This window comes from Phocoena sinus, chromosome 10 (genome assembly GCF_008692025.1).
Source record: "Phocoena sinus isolate mPhoSin1 chromosome 10, mPhoSin1.pri, whole genome shotgun sequence".
NCBI classification, from domain to species: domain Eukaryota; kingdom Metazoa; phylum Chordata; class Mammalia; order Artiodactyla; family Phocoenidae; genus Phocoena; species Phocoena sinus.
In genome coordinates this window covers 20053214-20070308 of record NC_045772.1, presented here as the reverse complement: position 1 = coordinate 20070308, position 17095 = coordinate 20053214, and the positions used below count along the sequence as shown (strand labels likewise).

At 40.4% G+C, this 17095-nt stretch overlaps 1 protein-coding gene across 3 annotated transcripts in view; it reads right to left on the bottom strand.

Annotated features, from left to right (window-relative positions):
- GNPTAB (N-acetylglucosamine-1-phosphate transferase subunits alpha and beta) overlaps nucleotides 1–17095 on the bottom strand; it is an 81635-nt gene that overhangs the window by 43114 nt on the left and 21426 nt on the right. For 2 of the 3 annotated variants that reach the window (XM_032645417.1, XM_032645419.1), the window contains exons 2-5: nucleotides 13351–13436; nucleotides 4612–4731; nucleotides 3510–3551; nucleotides 576–781 (exon numbers count right to left, since the gene is read on the bottom strand). In XM_032645417.1, coding sequence (XP_032501308.1) covers nucleotides 576–781; nucleotides 3510–3551; nucleotides 4612–4731; nucleotides 13351–13436 — 454 coding nt within the window. The remainder of the gene's footprint in view (nucleotides 1–575; nucleotides 782–3509; nucleotides 3552–4611; nucleotides 4732–13350; nucleotides 13437–17095) is intronic. The other variant, XM_032645418.1, reaches the window with a different exon arrangement.

Here is a 17095-nt window from a genome sequence, read left to right as displayed (position 1 = left end):
GTGAAAACAGAGCTTCCTGGGAGAGTCACTCAGCACAGAGGAAGGATGAGACAAAAGGAAGGATGATTGAAGGAGATGCAGGTGTGGGGCTCAGCAGCTCAGTGGCTGAGGAGAGGACGGGATCTCTAAGGATGTGGGTGCAGTTCTATGTCAAGAATTACAAATTTAATTCTATTATCGGGTCAAATCAACTGCATAACCAGATGATTCAGAACTTAAAGTATGAATGCTCCAAGTATGGTCAGTCCAAGCTGCAGAAAACAACCTTGCTGAGGAATTTTGAAAGAAAAAAAATAAAGCCTCCTGAATAACTCCCAGCCAAGAGAATACAGTAAATTTGAGTACCAGGTTTAAGGTCCTGATCACAGCACAGGAAGGCATGTGTATTACACAGAGTAAAATAGATGCAATCCCTTTCTGACAGCAGGGCTGAAATACAATGGTAGCTCCCCTTTTTACATTTTTGGTTTATCAGGCATTTCTTTAAAAGTGAACCAATTCTGTTCCATTCAAAATTTTGTTATTCCAACATCCAATGATAACATGATTTTAAAATACCCACAAGAAGATCTTACCATTCTTTGTACTGTCAAAAACAACAACTGAGACATTAGTGGAAGGGTTTTTTGGTTTTGCAACGTTGAATATGTCACTGGCAGAATGAAAAGAAGGATAAAGTGATGGCAGGTCCTTCAGTGTGATGTTGGTCGGCAGAGCTGGGTCCAGGACGAGCATTGGAACCTTAATGCAGTGTGTCAGCAAACACTCCAACTGCTTCTCACTGGAAAGAGACACGAACATGCTCACAACCACATGCTTGAAAATTAAATCAACACTGAAAAGCTTGTTGGTACTACTAAATTTCACAGGTGTTTCTTCTATATTTTATTTAAAAATCATGATCTTTCAATAAACAAGGAATTTTATCTCAAGAATATAAAAATTTAGTAAGTTAGCAAGTATGGCATAAAACTATCAAACAAGTGCAACTCGAAAGATAGAGCTTTCAAACTCCTGTTAATAAAATAAGACTGCAGACTTCCCTGGTGGTACAGTGGTTGAGAATCCGCCTGCCAGTACAGGGGACACAGGTTCGAGCCCTGGTCCAGGAAGATCCCACATGCTGTGGAGCAAGTAAGCCCATGTGCCACAACTACTGAGCCTGCTCTCTAGAGCCCACGAGCTGCAACTACTGAGCCCATGTGCCACAACTACCAAAACCCACACGCCTAGAACATGTGCTCTACAACAAGAGAAGCCACTGCAATGAGAAGCCCGTGCACTGCAACCAAGGGTAGCCCCTCCTCACCACAACTAGAAAAAGACCGTGTGCAGCAACAAAGACCCAACGCAGCCCCCCAAAAAATAATTAATAATTAAATAAATTTAAAAAATAAGACTGCCACAAAAGTTACTAACTCAAAGGTGTACAAGAAATTAAGCACTTCATTACTATTGTTTTAAACATTATTTGTAATTCCAGTAAAGTCCAATATCAGACAGATTAGGAAGTAGAAAACTTCTGGTTAACAGAGTATCATCTTACCAGGAACAGTTTACCAATTCCAACTAGAATACAATTCAGTACACTGAATATGACAGGACACTGATGCAAACAAAAGCTAATGTGACAAAGTTTTATGAAGTTACATGAAATATTCCTGTCTAAACATAAGAAATACCTAAATTAAACAAATGGGCAAAGGACACAGCTAGAGAACTCAGAAGGTGGGAGCTATGACCAGTTAACAGACTACATGAAATTGTGCAACCTCACTAATATTCAAAGAAATGCAAAAGAAGACAATGACCTTTTGTTTAACTAAATTAGCACCCTCAAAAAATGATGGTGCAAAAAAAAAACAACAAAAAAAATGATGGTGCGATGTTAGTGCAAGTGCAGCAAACTCTGCAGGTATCCCTCCAGATGGGTTCCCCATTTCCTCTTTGGAAAAACAATTACATTATATATACATGTATACTTCTTCAGACCCATGAAAACATACATACGTTTCTTCCTCATTAGTTTATGTCCAGGAATCTAGTCCAAGTAGAAGAGAAACAAAAACAGGAAAAACAACAAACCCACACACAGAAAATGCCATAGGCCCAAATATAATATCACAAAATATTTACAAAGTGAAAATATGGCAGTGCCCAAAATTTAGCAAATTATAGTACAGTTACTTTATGGAATATTATATAACTATTAAAATTGATAAGAAGTATTACAATAATTTATCAACATAGAAATATGTATGATTATATAAAATAAAAAGTAGGACACAAAATTGCAAAGATTATAAATTATTTACTATAAAAACATACATGAAAATGGAATAAGAAAATGATCATAATTGTTGAGTGAGGGCCAAAGAATTATGTGAGCTCTTGTCTTTCCTCTCGACCTTTCTGTAATGTTGCATCATTGCTTTAATTTAAAAGTCATTTAAAAATAACAGTCTTGGGGACTTCCCTGGTGGTGCAGTGGTTAAGAATCCGCCGGCCAATGCAGGACACGGGTTTGAGCCCTGGTCCGGGAAGATCCTACATGCCGTGGAGCAACTAAGCCCATGCGCCACAACTACTGAGCCTGCTCTCTAGAGCCCATAAGCCACAACTACTGAAGCCAGTGCACCTAGAGCCTGTGCTCTGCAACAAGAGAAGCCACCGCAATGAGAAGCCCACGCACAACAAAGAGTATAGTCCCCGCTCAACGCAACTAAAGAAAGCCCATGTGCAGCAACGAAGACCCAATGCAGCCAAAAATAAATTAAAAAATAAACAAATAAAAATAACAGTATTAGCAATAGGTATTTATAAATAAATATGCATAATTAACATTAACAGATGATTCAGAAGGCACTTTGGGATCATTTCTATGAATAACTCTTCTATTTTAAGTCTAATGGTTCAGTGGGGAAGTGGCAGTTAACAGAGATTTCCGCTTGTTAGTGAGACAGTCTTGTTTTAAGGACCTATCAGAGTCAGGTATGATTCAAATCAAGAGAGATCATCTGATTCTTGTCATTGGGTTAAATCTCCTTCCCAAGTCCTTAAATATAAGACATACAACTATGACAGCTTTTAAAGATAAGGAAATATACACTGAACACATAGTTAAACAATGGACATAGATTCTATAAATGAAAACACTGGTGTAAGTTAGACTTAAGTGAACCAAGAGAACAGCACATCAAGACCAATTAATGGAAACGACAAAGAAGAAAAACCTTACCTAACGTATCTAGAAACGATAAAGTTTTGGTTAGCTACAACCAGAATAACCACAGTTCTCAATCAGCTGTGCCTCTGTTTTCTCATCTAACGGATGCACTTAATTTGGGGGTCAAAAACCAAAAGAAGAGGGACTGAACAGGAACAACAGAGTAAGTAAAAAATACTTACTCTGTTTTGTTGTGTACTCAACAAAAGCAAGGGAGAAGAACCTAGACGTTTCACCTCACTCCTTTGATTTTCATTACTGAGAGGAAAATCAAAATGCTTACCTCTTCTTAGTTGGTTCCGTTGTGTTTTTCCCAAGGATTTCTCTAGTGAAAGCAAATAGATTTCATTATATATGCATGGACTAGTGCTAGACTTACATGTGAATGAGGGAACTTGACAACATTGATTTTCCTGGTTACTCCATGAGAACCAACCAGTAAGTTAAGAGGTACTGTACTGTGTATAACATTTAAGACGCACAATAAATTATACATTTTAATACGCTATGATCAACAAATATTATCACGTACCACCCACAGTAACCACAAAAGTTTACTTAAGATATAAGCTTTTACATTTACTAGTAAAACATAGTTACGAGGCTATCAAAGTGATTTTCATGCACTGGGGAGGAGCAGAGAGAGAGAGACAAATGTGTTGCAGTATAACATGGCCAAACACCTGCAACTGGGGGGCACCCATAACATTTACAAAGAAATGAACGGGGAAATTCTCAGTAAATACTCCTGAGGAATCAGAGGGAAGTTACATCAGCCAGATCTCCAGCTCAGAAGGCTCTCCAGAAGCCCACTGTACTTTTCCCAGATAAATAAGATAATCAAAATTCCATATTTAAAAAAATTACCAAGGTTTCTAGTTCCATAGTACACTACTTGATATTAAAAAGGGTAACAAATATACTTTTTACTGCCTTTATCAAATGGAAAAAAACTTATGTCTGTAGGCCTGTTTTATTTTCAAGGGACTAATCCATCTTACTGTGTAGCAATTTTGCATAATAAAACCTTACTTCATGAAGCTATCACATCTGGGACTCAGACTGAATGAGCAGGAAGCCCAGGGCTCCTTAGGTGGCTCCTCCACCTTTAGGCCCTTTGGAGACCAAGGCATCACTAGAACACCACATTCATGAGATGGCCACCTGACAAAGTGAGGCCAAGATCTCACCGAAGTGGCCGAGTCCTCCTTGGGCACCAAGAAACAAGGGTCGGCTGCATGACTGCCAGAATCTTGTAACGGCATGAATTTGAGATGCAGATTCTTGTTTGAACGGCAGTGTAAGCGTCATCTTACCTTCTGAAATGTACCATTAGTTACAAGTGTAGAGCTTTGTGTGTCTTGTTTTCTGACGATCAGTTTTACCTCATTGCTTTCTGCTCCTCCTCCATCTGCTCTCTGACTTGCTGCAGTTCCTTCAGTAGCTCAAGATCCGTGCCATTCACCCAGGTGTAAACTACGTCGATCGGCATGGGCAGACAGAGCCTAGGGTAAACACACAAGTCCTCCAGCTTATATGCATGTTGCCAACATACTTGGGAATAAGAGCATAACAGGGTTTAAACTCAGAGGTTATGAAAAAATCAGCGAAAAGGTGATCCAACCATGGCGTATACCACAGACTTGCATGCTTTCAAACTGGGTCTTGGGCACTAACATTTACTGAGCCCCTTCTCTGGAGTTGCATTCTGCTAGACACTTTATGCAGTTTTGCATCGTCTGATCATCACAGCTACCCGGTGGAGGCTGCTGTCCCTTCAGTTTTAAGGCTGTGGGGGAGGTCTTTGAAGCTCACTTTAAACTGCTACATTCTCAGTTTAGCAAGTGAGAAAGCTGGGATACAAATGCAGCCAAACATAGAAAAGAAATAAGAAGCTTAAACAAAATTACCAAAAAAAAAGTTAGCCAGCAGTCCCCAATGAAGACCTGGCCCTCTTTAATGCTACAGTCTTCCCATTCCCAGCTGCCCCCAAGCCTGGCCCCTCCCCATCCTGTTCGCCCTGTTGTTTTTTTTTTTCATAGCAATGATCACCTATGAAATAATTAACATGTTACATACACTGGTAATTCATGTGTCCCTCCCCTAGAATGTAAGCTCCAAGGCAACAGGAAACACACCTGTTTTGTTCCCTAAAGTACCCAGCGGATTAGGATTTGTGCCTGCAACGTGAGGAACTCAATGATTTACTTGAACACTACTAGCATAGAAGACCTTCCCGAACCTGCTTGATTTTTCCCTTACTATCTTACCCCTAAGGAGTCAGGCAGGCTTTTAATTCTTGAGTATCCTAAACTCTATCTCAGTGTTTTTGTTCAGGTTTTACCCCTGCTGAAAGCTTTCTTCTCCTTTCCTTCATCAACTTACCATAATCCTACCCATCTTTCAGAGTCTGCTCCAGACCTACAACACGGGAGTTCATAGTGACATAGACATAATTTGGATAATTCTGTTTCAGGTTTGATCTTTTCCAAGAAACAGTACAGTTTTTTTTGCTTTTTATGGTTTTTTTTTGGGGGGGGGGGTTGTTTTTTTGGTTGCTGGGTTTTTTTTAGGCCAAAGACCGAAAGCTTACCTTCCTTTTGTCTTTCTCACAGACCAGGCACAGGATCAGGCCCCCAGCAGCACGAAGGGCTCCAGAGACTAACCAAAACATGACTTTGGGCCACAGGGTTAATTATCTCAGGGGAAAACAAATGCAGTTTGGTGGATATATCTTTCAAATTATGGAAGGAAAAAAATAAATAGAGTGACAAACACATAGCTTAAAAGAAGCAGGTGAGATGACTGGATGAAAGGAGTGCTTATCCATTTGGTGAATAAATATTTATGGAGCACTCAGTATGTGCTAGGCACTGTTCTAGGTGCTGGGGACTCAGCAGTAAACAAAAAAACCCAAAATCTATGCCTTCATGAAGCTTACATTCTAGAAAGGTGAAGACAGTAAATAAACCAAATAAGTGAAGTCAGATGATGTTCCATGTTATAAAGAAAATGAGGATACACAGTACGTCTAAGTGGGGGGTCAGTTTTAAACAGGGAGAGCAGAGATGGCCTTACTGAAAGGTGTTATTTCAGTAAAGAGATGAAGGAAGTGAGGAAGCAGGCCATGTGGGCAACTGGGGAAGAAGAGCCCGGAGAAGGGAAACATCAGGTGCAAATGTCCTGAGGCAGCTGCCTATCTGGCATGGTTAAGGAACTAGAGGCCAGTGTGGACGAGACAACAGGAGCAAAGGGAAGAGCATAAGAGGAGATGAAGGTCAAAGAGGTTCCAGGGGACCCAGAGCTTCATGTGGAAAATGCAGAATCAATCAGCTCATACTCAGACACAAGTGACAGCTGAGCACCTACCAACCCTCCCGTAAAGGTGCACCGCTGCCTGTAGAATAAAAATCTAAACTCCTTCATAATCTATACCCTGTGGTCTAGACGCTCCATGTGTATGCCCTTACCCAAACAGGATAAAAACTTGCAGGCTTCTGTGTCTTTGAACATGCTTCTCCCTCTGCCTAGAATATCCTTTCTTTCATGCTTCTTTTTAACCACTTCCTCATTCCCCAAATGCCCTCCTCCCTCACCTCCCACAAAGAAAATATACTGCTTAAGAAGCAACTTCCACTGTACTTTGTACTCTAAAGAATCCTTAGCATACTGGTTGTACTATTTTTTTTTGATGTCTGTCTTCCACTAGATCAACTATCTCTAAGGCAAAAATGGTGTCACACATTCTGTGCCCCTCTTCATTAATTATTTCCTCTCTTTCCTGTACAGGCTCAGGCTCTCTCTCCCTATTGTAACGATACGCAAATGCTTCCTCATCTAGGTTTTCTTCTGCATGTGTCTATATGGATGGTTCCCAAATGTTAGCAGACATGAGAATCACCTGTAGGACTTTCAAAACAGATGGCTGGGCTCCATCCCCAGAGTCTCTGATTCATTAGTTCTGGAGTGGGGCCCCAGAATCTGCATTTCTAACAAGTTCCCAAGTAATGCCAATGCTGCTGGTCCAAAAACTCACATTGAGAACTACTGATTTATAGGTAGATTATAGTTCATGTTTTTAAGTTAAAAAAAAAAATCCTTCCCCACTGAAATATCAGTTCTAGATGAGGTCAATGAGTTCCTCTTGTTCATCACTACATGCCTAGGAATAGTGCCTGGGACATAGTGGGGTTTAATATGTATTTACTGTCCAAATAACTATTAGTTCATTCCCTCAACATAAACATTAGTCTTTTCTATTAAAAAAAAAAAATGCCTCACATTACCCACAATTATCCAGAGTCATCTCACTCCCAAGTTCACAGGTGATCTATCTATGCTCAGACTAAAAATTAATTTGGAAAAAAAAAAGCTTAAGTGACATATTTTAGAAAGAAAAGGCTTTTTAAAAGGAGGCAAAAATTTGCACATTCCAAAGCTTTTCTGTAAGAGTAATTATCTGCTATTAAAGATTGTTTTAATAGAGTCAAGAGATATCCATGCAAGTTCAACTGAGGAAAACAGCATAAGTATGTAATAATGCATTTATGTGCTGGTGCTTCTAGTAAGGCTGTATTACATGATCAATCCAATTCGCTGATGTTAAACCGACAACCCTGAGGACATCGTGTGATCTGCCCCTGGTCAGTGAGTCAGTTGTTTTTCTACTTATTAGACATGGTCACAGTGAGTGTGAGTCTTTTGTTCTAACCACAGACCACTATCTTAGTTTCCAGATGAGAAGGAAGCCTTTATCTTAGAGCTGAAGACTAAGAAAGTTACCTATGATTCAGAACCAAAGCCGTGGTGATACCTTTTATTTTAATTAGTTTAGTTTAAGTGAATATGAAGGCACTTAATAGTCCCTTGGTTCTACATCACATAAAGCAGAGAAGAAAACTTAGAACATGAATAGTATCTTAGAAACAAAGTTGGAAGAGATTTTATACTTAATCTACTATCTACATTTTAGAGATGACAAAACTGAGCCCAGACTGACTTAAGCCCTCACAATTAGCAGCAGTAGACAGTTCACATATTCATTTGTCACTGGCATATAGAAAGGGATTTTTTTTTTTCATTCAGGGCAAACAACATTAAAAAGACATGTAGAAACACCAGCAAAACAATGAAAACTTCCTATAAACATTATGGTTTTTTAAAATATATTAGAACATATTAGATATTACATATGATCCATTTTCTTGTCATCATCGAAATTTGATAATTTTGAAATATCCCTACATAAAAATCAAACTATATTTTAATGCAATCTAAAATTAAGAGAAGAAACATTTAAAACACACACCCACACCCTTCAGAAAGAGAACAAGAGTGTTTGATTAAAACTGCTGACCTCAGTGTCTAGATTTTCGGAGCTAGTTTTCCTTCTAAAAGTTTTGAGGCTCCGTCCAGGCAGATTTATTCGTCTGTGCGCCACCAGCACGCGGCACAGCATCACACACAGTAGGCCGAGTGAGTACTCAATAAACGTTGCGAGTAAAAGAAGGCCATTTTGAGCTTTTCTTAGGAAAATCAGCATTGTTAAAATAAAAGTTGGAGAAGGAGGAAGATTATGTTTCATTAAGAATCCGTTAATACAATAGTTGTCAAAGTGTGGTCACCAGACCAGCGGTTTCAGTATCACCAGTGAACTTGTCAGAAATGAAAATTCTCTGCACCCCTCTGAGACCTACAGATGCAGAAACGCTGGAGACGGGGAGAAACTGTCTTTTCTCAAGCCCTCTGTGGAATTCTGCTGCACACTGAAGCTTGAGAACTGCTACATTAAGGAATTATTCTCAAACTTTTTAGGGTTCAGACACTTCACACTCTTAAAAATTCTTAAGGAACCCCAAAAGCTTTTGTTTTTAGGTTATAACTATCTACACTTGCCATTTTCTTTTTGTGTGTGTGTGTGGTTGGATATAATTTACTTCCTTTTTTTTTTTTAACATCTTTACTGGAGTATAATTGCTTTACAATGTGTTAGTTTCTGCTTTATAACAAAGTGAATCAGCTATACATATACATATATCCCCATATCCCCTCCCTCTTGTGTCTCCCTCCCACCCTTCCCTATCCCACCCCTCTAGGTGGTCACAATGCACTGAGCTGATCTCCCTGTGCTATGTGGCTGCTTCCCACTAGCTATCTATTTTACATTTGGTCTATGCCACTCTCTCACTTCGTCCCAGCTTACCTTTCCCCCTCCCCGTGTCCTCAAGTCCATTCTCTACATCTGTGTCTTTATTCCTGTCCTGCCCCTAGGTTCATCAGAGTCATTTTTTTTTTTTAGATTCCATATATATGTGTTAGTATACGGTATTTGTTTTTCTATTTCTGACTTACTTCACTCTGTATAACAGACTCTAGGTCCATCCACCTCACTAAAAATAACTCAATTTTGTTTCTTTTTATGGCTGGGTAATATTCCCTTGTGTATATGTGCCACATCTTCTTTATCCATTCATCCGTCGATGGACACTTAGGTTGCTTCCATGTCCTGGCTATTGTAAATAGAGCTGCAATGAACATTGTGATACATGACTCCTTTTGAATTATGGTTTTCTCAGGGTATATGCCCAGTAGTAGGATTGCTGGGTCGTATGGTAGTTTTATTTTTAGTTTTTTAAGGAACCTCCATACTGTTCTCCATAGTGGCTGAATCAATTTATATTCCCACCAACAGGGCAAGAGGGTTCCCCCTTCTCCACACCCTCTCTAACATTTACTGTTTGTAGATGATGGCCATTCTGACCAGTGTGAGATGATACCTCATTGTAGTTTTGATCTGCATTTCTCTAATGATTCACACTTGCCATTTTCAAAAATAAATCAGACATTCAAAAATTCATTTTAAAACAATAATAAACCCCTTCATGGGTTAACATAAATAACTTTTTAAATGAAAAGAGCAGGGACTTCCCTGGAGGCGCAGTGGTTAAGACTCCGTGCTCCCAACGCAGGGGGCCCGGGTTCGATCCCTGGTCAAGAAGCAGGATCCCACATGCATGCCACAACTAAGAATTCACATGCCACAACTAAGGAGCCCGCCTGCCACAATTAAGGAGCCAGCAAGCCACAACTAAGACCCAGTGCAACCAAATAAATAAATATTTTTAAAAAATAAAATAGGACTTCCCTGGTGACACAGTGGTTAAGAATCTGCCTGCGAATGAAGGGGACACGGTTAAAGCCCTGGTCAGAGAAGATCCCACATGCTGTGGAGCAACTAAGCTCGTGCGCCACAACTACTGAGCCTGCGCTCTAGAGCCCAAGAGCCACAACTACTGAGCCTGCGTGCCACAACAAGAGAAGGCACCGTAAATGAGAAGCCTGCGCACCGTAATGATGAGTAGCCCCTGCTCACCGCAACTAGAGAAAGCCCGCACGCAGCAACAAAGACACAACGCAGCAAAAATAAGTAAATTTAAAAGAAATAAAATAAAAACTAAATGAAAATAGCAGTACTTTCTGAAACAACAGAACAATTTAGTGAGAAGAGAGGCACTGCTTTACATTTCTCCAAATCTCTTTAATGACTTAGTAGAAGCAAGCAAGCAAGCATCTCAAATCATCTGAATTCAATCTGTTCCCACATGCTCTTTTGGTTGAAGAAAACCCAGGCCCACAGATACGTACTTGGAAAGGGGAGGCATATTTTAATAGCCTTTTCAAATAATAGTGGATATTCTTCTTGGATACTACACCAAAATAAGTGGAAGTTTCTTAAAAATTAGTTGCAATGTGTGATCTGAAACTACATTAATGAAATTTTTGTACTTTTACATTAAAATCCATTGGTCTTTCTTGCACTTTGAATGGCTTTCACCCATGTGAAATTCTGTAACATCAATGCATTGGTTATCTGGAAAACAACAGCTTACTGAGTTATGCAGCTCTGCCAAATGGTGACATATTTCCTTAATTTTCTTACATAATATTAACAAATGCAATTTTCTTGGCTAATGCTGCAAATCTAATCAGAGAAGTCTTTACAGTATTGTGAAGCTGTTAGGCTTACAGTGGTGGAAACAAGTTTTCCAAAGTTCTAATTTTCACTTCCAAGCTCAAATTTTATCTTTGGCAGCAAATACTATCATTTCTTTCCTTTCAAACACAGGATCGCTTTGTTTACTGTCAAGAAAATACCTGCCAAATATAACAAGTCTGAGTAATGACACTGTCATCTGTCCTTTCAAGTTATAACAATGGTGATCCATGAAACAGAACAGTGAGTTCAGGCTGCAACTCAAACAACCACGAGAGGGCTTTTCCTCAAGACAATCACCATGCAGTCAGGTGCCTGAGGAGTGCTTCCCGTTGCATCACACAGAACATTAAGAAAATGTGTACTCACGGGGTCAGGGTAGAATCAAATCAACGATTTTTACTGCTTCCTCAGGAACATTCTTAAGCGAACCCGCTTTTTTCTGCCCCGTGCAGATATGTGGTGGTGGTGAATTACAGTGGCTTGTGCTAAGGTGTGGCAATTTTACCCACCATGGCTTTTACACAATTCGTGCAAATGTCAACGCAGTAAAAAAAGGCAAATAACACCTCAGCACTGTTATAAATATAGCTCTGATTTCGCAGATCCCCCAGGTTCTTTGGAAACTGCTGTTTTAAGAGATCCTAAGAGAAAGATCTAGAGTTTCCCTACTTCGCCCTTCACTTGCTTAAAGTAAAGCTTAGGCTAACTCAAGGAATCCTACAGCCCTTCTTTGCTGAGAGGTTCAGGACTATAATAGTGCATACATCTATGTCTTATTAGCACAGCTTTTTAAAAAAACTACTTATTTGATAGGGACCATATAGGCACTCATAACAAGTGGATAGAGGCGCAACGAAGTGCTTCTAAGCGGGGACAAGAGCTCCAGCAGAACTGCCGATGCAGTCTAGAGGCTCCCAGAAAATGGTCCAAGTGCATCAATTGACACCAGTTACTAGTTATACTTTCACTAGGTTTTCTGGTTCAGTGAAGGTAGAGAGGAGGACTTATGGTGTCTATCCTCCAGGGAAAATGGACAGTCAGGATCTAGGGAAGTTTCTGATTATGGCTTCTGGCAGGTCTATCTGTGAGGTTAACTACCTTTGTTAGCTACCTCACATTTGTTTTTGGTCACCCCGTGCTCCTTGCCCTATAGTGATTAGCTGTGCGCAGTTACAATGGAAAGCGGTTAATAGATACTGCATAAAGTGAGTAAACCAAAAAGGAGAGAACTCTGTTTTTTGTTTTTGCTTTTTTTTTAAGTTGAAAGGACGGTCACCAGAAGAATCCAAAACAAAAATTCATTAACCATGGTTCCTCTGGGTCAGGGGAAATTCAGAATGGAACAGAGAGAGGCTTTACTTTTTCTTTTTGTTTTTCTTTTTCTATAATGTTTGAACTGTTTTTGACCATAGACATACATTGCTTTTATGATATAAAACCATACAAGTAACAGTTTTACAGACAAAAAAAATGAAAAGACCGTGTGTGACTTATTTTAGCTGTGAGAAGGGAAGGAGGATGTTGGAAAAGATTGCTTTAACTTTGAGGTCTGTCTTGTGAGGGACGAAAAAGTCTCCAAGGAAAAGGGTAAAGGCAGCAATCAGGAGTGGCTGCACCAAGAAGCTTGGCTTTAAGGAGAAAAAGACCCAACCTGTGAGGTTGTTTGCTCCTCCCCACAGCGAGGCAGCCAGATGTGGTGACCACAGGGGCATGTGGGCGTCCAGTCCTGGTGGATACCACAGCAGATGCCCTGGTTAACACAGTGATGTCAACAGAAGAACACTGGCCGGGGCTTGGAACTGGCTGCAGAGTAGCCGCCTGGCTTCCTCATCCTACAGGGGGATGGAATGACCTTGAGCTCACAGAACTGGGGCGAGGACAAAGTGAGATCGTGTAACTTAAAGTACTCAATATACCGCACAGCAGGATTGCTCTTTGGCAATCAAATTTTTCATCCATAAAACGTGAGGATGGATTACAAGGTACCTTCACATGGGAGTAGTCTTGAACAAGCTAAACCATACCTACAACTTGGAAAGACCCCTTCAACTATTCTACTTAAATATGGGTGATTTCATGGCTTATTTAAGCCCAAATAAGCTACTCTCCAAAACTGATCTCTTCTCACCGATTCTGAAAGGACTTCCCAGCAATATTGTCTCTGTAGGAATCAAACAAAACATGGTATTGATCCCGGCTCCATTCCAGAACCACCTAGGGAAAAAAAAGAAAAGAAAAACAAATGTTTTCTTTGCATCAAATACTGAGAGTATGTAACTTTCATTTCATTTTAATTTCATTAAGAATTGCTAAAGGACTCCCAAGGCAATAGAAATAAAAGCAAAAATAAACAAATGGGACCTAATGAAACTTATTACAAGCTTTTGCACAGCAAAGGAAACCAAAAACAAAATGAAAAACCAACCTACGGACTAGGAGACAATATTTGCAAATGATGCAACCGACAAGGGCTTAGTTTTCAAAATATATAAACAGCTCATGCAACTCAACAACAACAACAACAAACCCAATCAAGGATTTCCCTGGTGGCCCAGTGGTTAAGATCTGCCTGCCAGTGCAGGGGACATGGGTTCAAGCCCTGGTCCGGGAAGATCCCACATGCCGCAGAGCAACTAAGCCCGTGTGCCATGACTACTGAGCCTGCGCTCTAGAGCCTGCGAGCCACAACTACTGAGCCTGCGTGCCACAACTACTGAAGCCCATGCACCTACAGCCCGTGCTCTACAACAGGAGAAGCCACCGCAATGAGAAGCCCATGCACCACAACGAAGAGTAGCCCTTGCTGGCTGCAACTAGAGAAAGCCCCTGCGCAGCAACAAAGACCCAACACAGCCAAAAATAAATAAATTTATAAAAATAAATAAATAAATAAAATAAAGCTCAATATAACTGTCCTTGGCTAGTACGGCTACCTGGAAGGTGGGGAGAAAACATCAGAGAGAGTGCGCTTCACACTGAGCTGAGAAATGCTGACGTGCTGTATGTTAATACAACATGCCTTCCTTCATCAGATAAATTAATCTTGGCATCTCCAAACCGCTCCGGTGTATTAGAAACAACGGCAATAGCAAAGGGTCCTTAAATACCACATTTAGGAACGTTCCTCTAGTTCAGAGTTCTGCACGCTTAGATCTTGGGGGAAGTGGTAGGAATGCTGGCTTATTACTCGGGATGTGGGTTTTCATCCCAGCTCTGTCACCTTTATGAGTGACACTGAGCAAGTTACTTAGCCTCTTCAGGCTGTTTCTTCATCTGTAAAATGAAGGGGGTCTTTGAAATCCCTGCCAGTCCTAAAAGTCTATTACCTAAGAGGTGCTCCCAGCTGCAGGCCTGACACTGTGTTTCTCACCTGTATCCTCCATGCCCCCACGTCAACTCCATAAGGACACTGTGTCTCTTCCTGTCTTCACCTCCTCTGGGTCTTTTGTCCCTGCTCCTAAGGATTCTCTTCCATCAAAACCATTTCCCTTTTCTGCTATTCCTGTCAACTAAACCCTATTATGAAAATCTTTCTAAACTTTCCTAGATGAATGAGTAATATGCTCTATGAGGAACGAAAAAGGAAACTTGTAAATCAAATAAAATTCATCTAAGGGTTAGTGTCAGATCATTTCCTTAATACTATCAAGGACGGAAAAGAGTAGAAAAAACTTGTGCAATTAAAAAATTGTTTATTCTGGGGTAAACTGTAAAAATATGAACACCTTCCAAAAAACAAAGAAGCCAAAAAAGACTTCAACTTGCAATTAGCTAGTTTTCAGCCATTATCAGCAGTAAACAAAAGACCAGAGGAACAGGTGAGAGAAACACTGACTACTGTAAAATCGAGTCTCTGTTCTTGCACAAAGCCTTTCCATATGCTTCAGCCCAGTCTGAATGCTTCCTTCTCAGAACTCTGGATAACGTCTATCTCTATCACTTATTTGATGCCTTGCATCACTTAGTTTTATTGTTATTTACCTTTTACCCCACGTTAGCATCTTGACAGACCTATCAAACTGCTCAAAGGGTAGAGAACTACTTATAATTCTGTTTATTATCAACTCATACCCAGCACATTACATACCATCTTCTTCTTAGTAAATATTACCTCACTACTGTAGGAGTGACGTAAGAGCAGGCTGGATTTGGGAACTTGGGATGCCTTCTAAGAGAACCTCCCAGCTCTCCTGCTTCGTAGCTGTGTAACCCTGGGTAAACTACAATGTGTGGGCCTCAATTTCCTCAACTATGAAATAAGTACTAAATCTATTTCATCGGTCTGCTGTGCTGCTGTAGTAGGACGGTGATTCTCCCATGACGTGGGCGAGTAAAGGGCATGGGGAGTGTGCCAGGCATACTGGAAGCCGAGGGTAAACAAGCTTAACTTCTGAAATGCCATCATTTTTATAATGGTAAGACATTTAAAACATTCTATTGGTAGTAATGCAAATTTTTTATGGAGAAAAATGGAATATTGATGAGATAAAAATACCAGATATAATGTTGACCTTCAAAAAATGTCCTATTTGCCATTTTGAGCTATTCTCCTCATACACACACACACACACACACACACACACACACCTCCTCTCTACATTATTCTCCTCAGAGGACTTACTTTTGTCTGTTACTAAGGGTAGTTTGTTGGTAAAAATTTAAGACACAATGAACTAAAAATACTATTTACTAAAATACTACATGAGCTCTCAAATACCACATAAGCAATGTACTATTAATAAAGAATTATAGAAATCATCTAAAGGTAGTTTATTCTACTAGTTAAAGATGTTTATCACTTTTGGACTTCCCTGGTGGTGCAGTGGTTGAGAATCCGCCTGCCAATGCAGGGGACACGGGTTCAAGCCCTGATCCGAGAAGATCCCACATCCTGCAGAGCAACTAAGCCCGTGCGCCACAATTAATGAGCCCACGTGCACCTAGAGCCCGTGCTCCACAACAAGAGAAGCCACCGCAATGAGATGCCCGCGCACCGCAACGAAGAGCAGCCCCCCTCACCGCAACTAGAGAAAGCCCGCGCGCGGCAACGAACACCCAGTGCAACCAAAAATAAATAAATAAAATTAAAAAAAAATTTTTTTTAATGTGTATCACTTTTAAGACTCCATCTTAGTAATCATGGCGTCCAAGGTATTCAAGATCAATTGTTGGTTAGTTTTACAAAATTGCAGCCAAAGTCAGTCTTAATGTGCTGATCACAGGAGAAGGGGTTCAAACACACACTCACCAAGCACCACTGTGCCAAGCACACCCCTCCATTGAATCCCCACAATAAGGCACCACTTTGAGGCACGTACTACGATGGCACAAAAAGAAGCTCCAGGCCAAGTTGCAGTGTGTGTGACGGGGCTGAGGTTTGAATCAACCGAACTCCGTAGCCCATGTTCCTGTTTAGCTTGGCCCAGGCTCTGTCAGCTTCACCTGGCCTGCTCTTCTGATGCTTATTTACACAGAGCCAGCTTCGTCAAATACACATTCATGAATGTGGTCATTCAACCAGTTGAAACTGGTATGTTTATCACCCTTAATTCAATGGCCCAGCATTTTTAGAATGTCTGATAGTCCTTCAGCTGGTCTGTGCGCACAAACGCTAAAATTTTCAGTTGATAAACGTTTTCAATTATGAAACCGGCACACACTTTTGTTGATGAGCTTGATGGTCCCGAAACAGGGCCAAATGCATGCCTGTGGTACAGTAACAGTGAATGAGGTGCAAGCCCCATAATCCTTTGGGGATTCCCCAGCTAAGGAAAGGAGGAAGGTAATTATTAAGAAGCGAACTGGTGAACAGTGCAAGGATCATAAGATTACGATCAGAAGTTTAAGTCTGGATATCAATAATAAAATCTAGG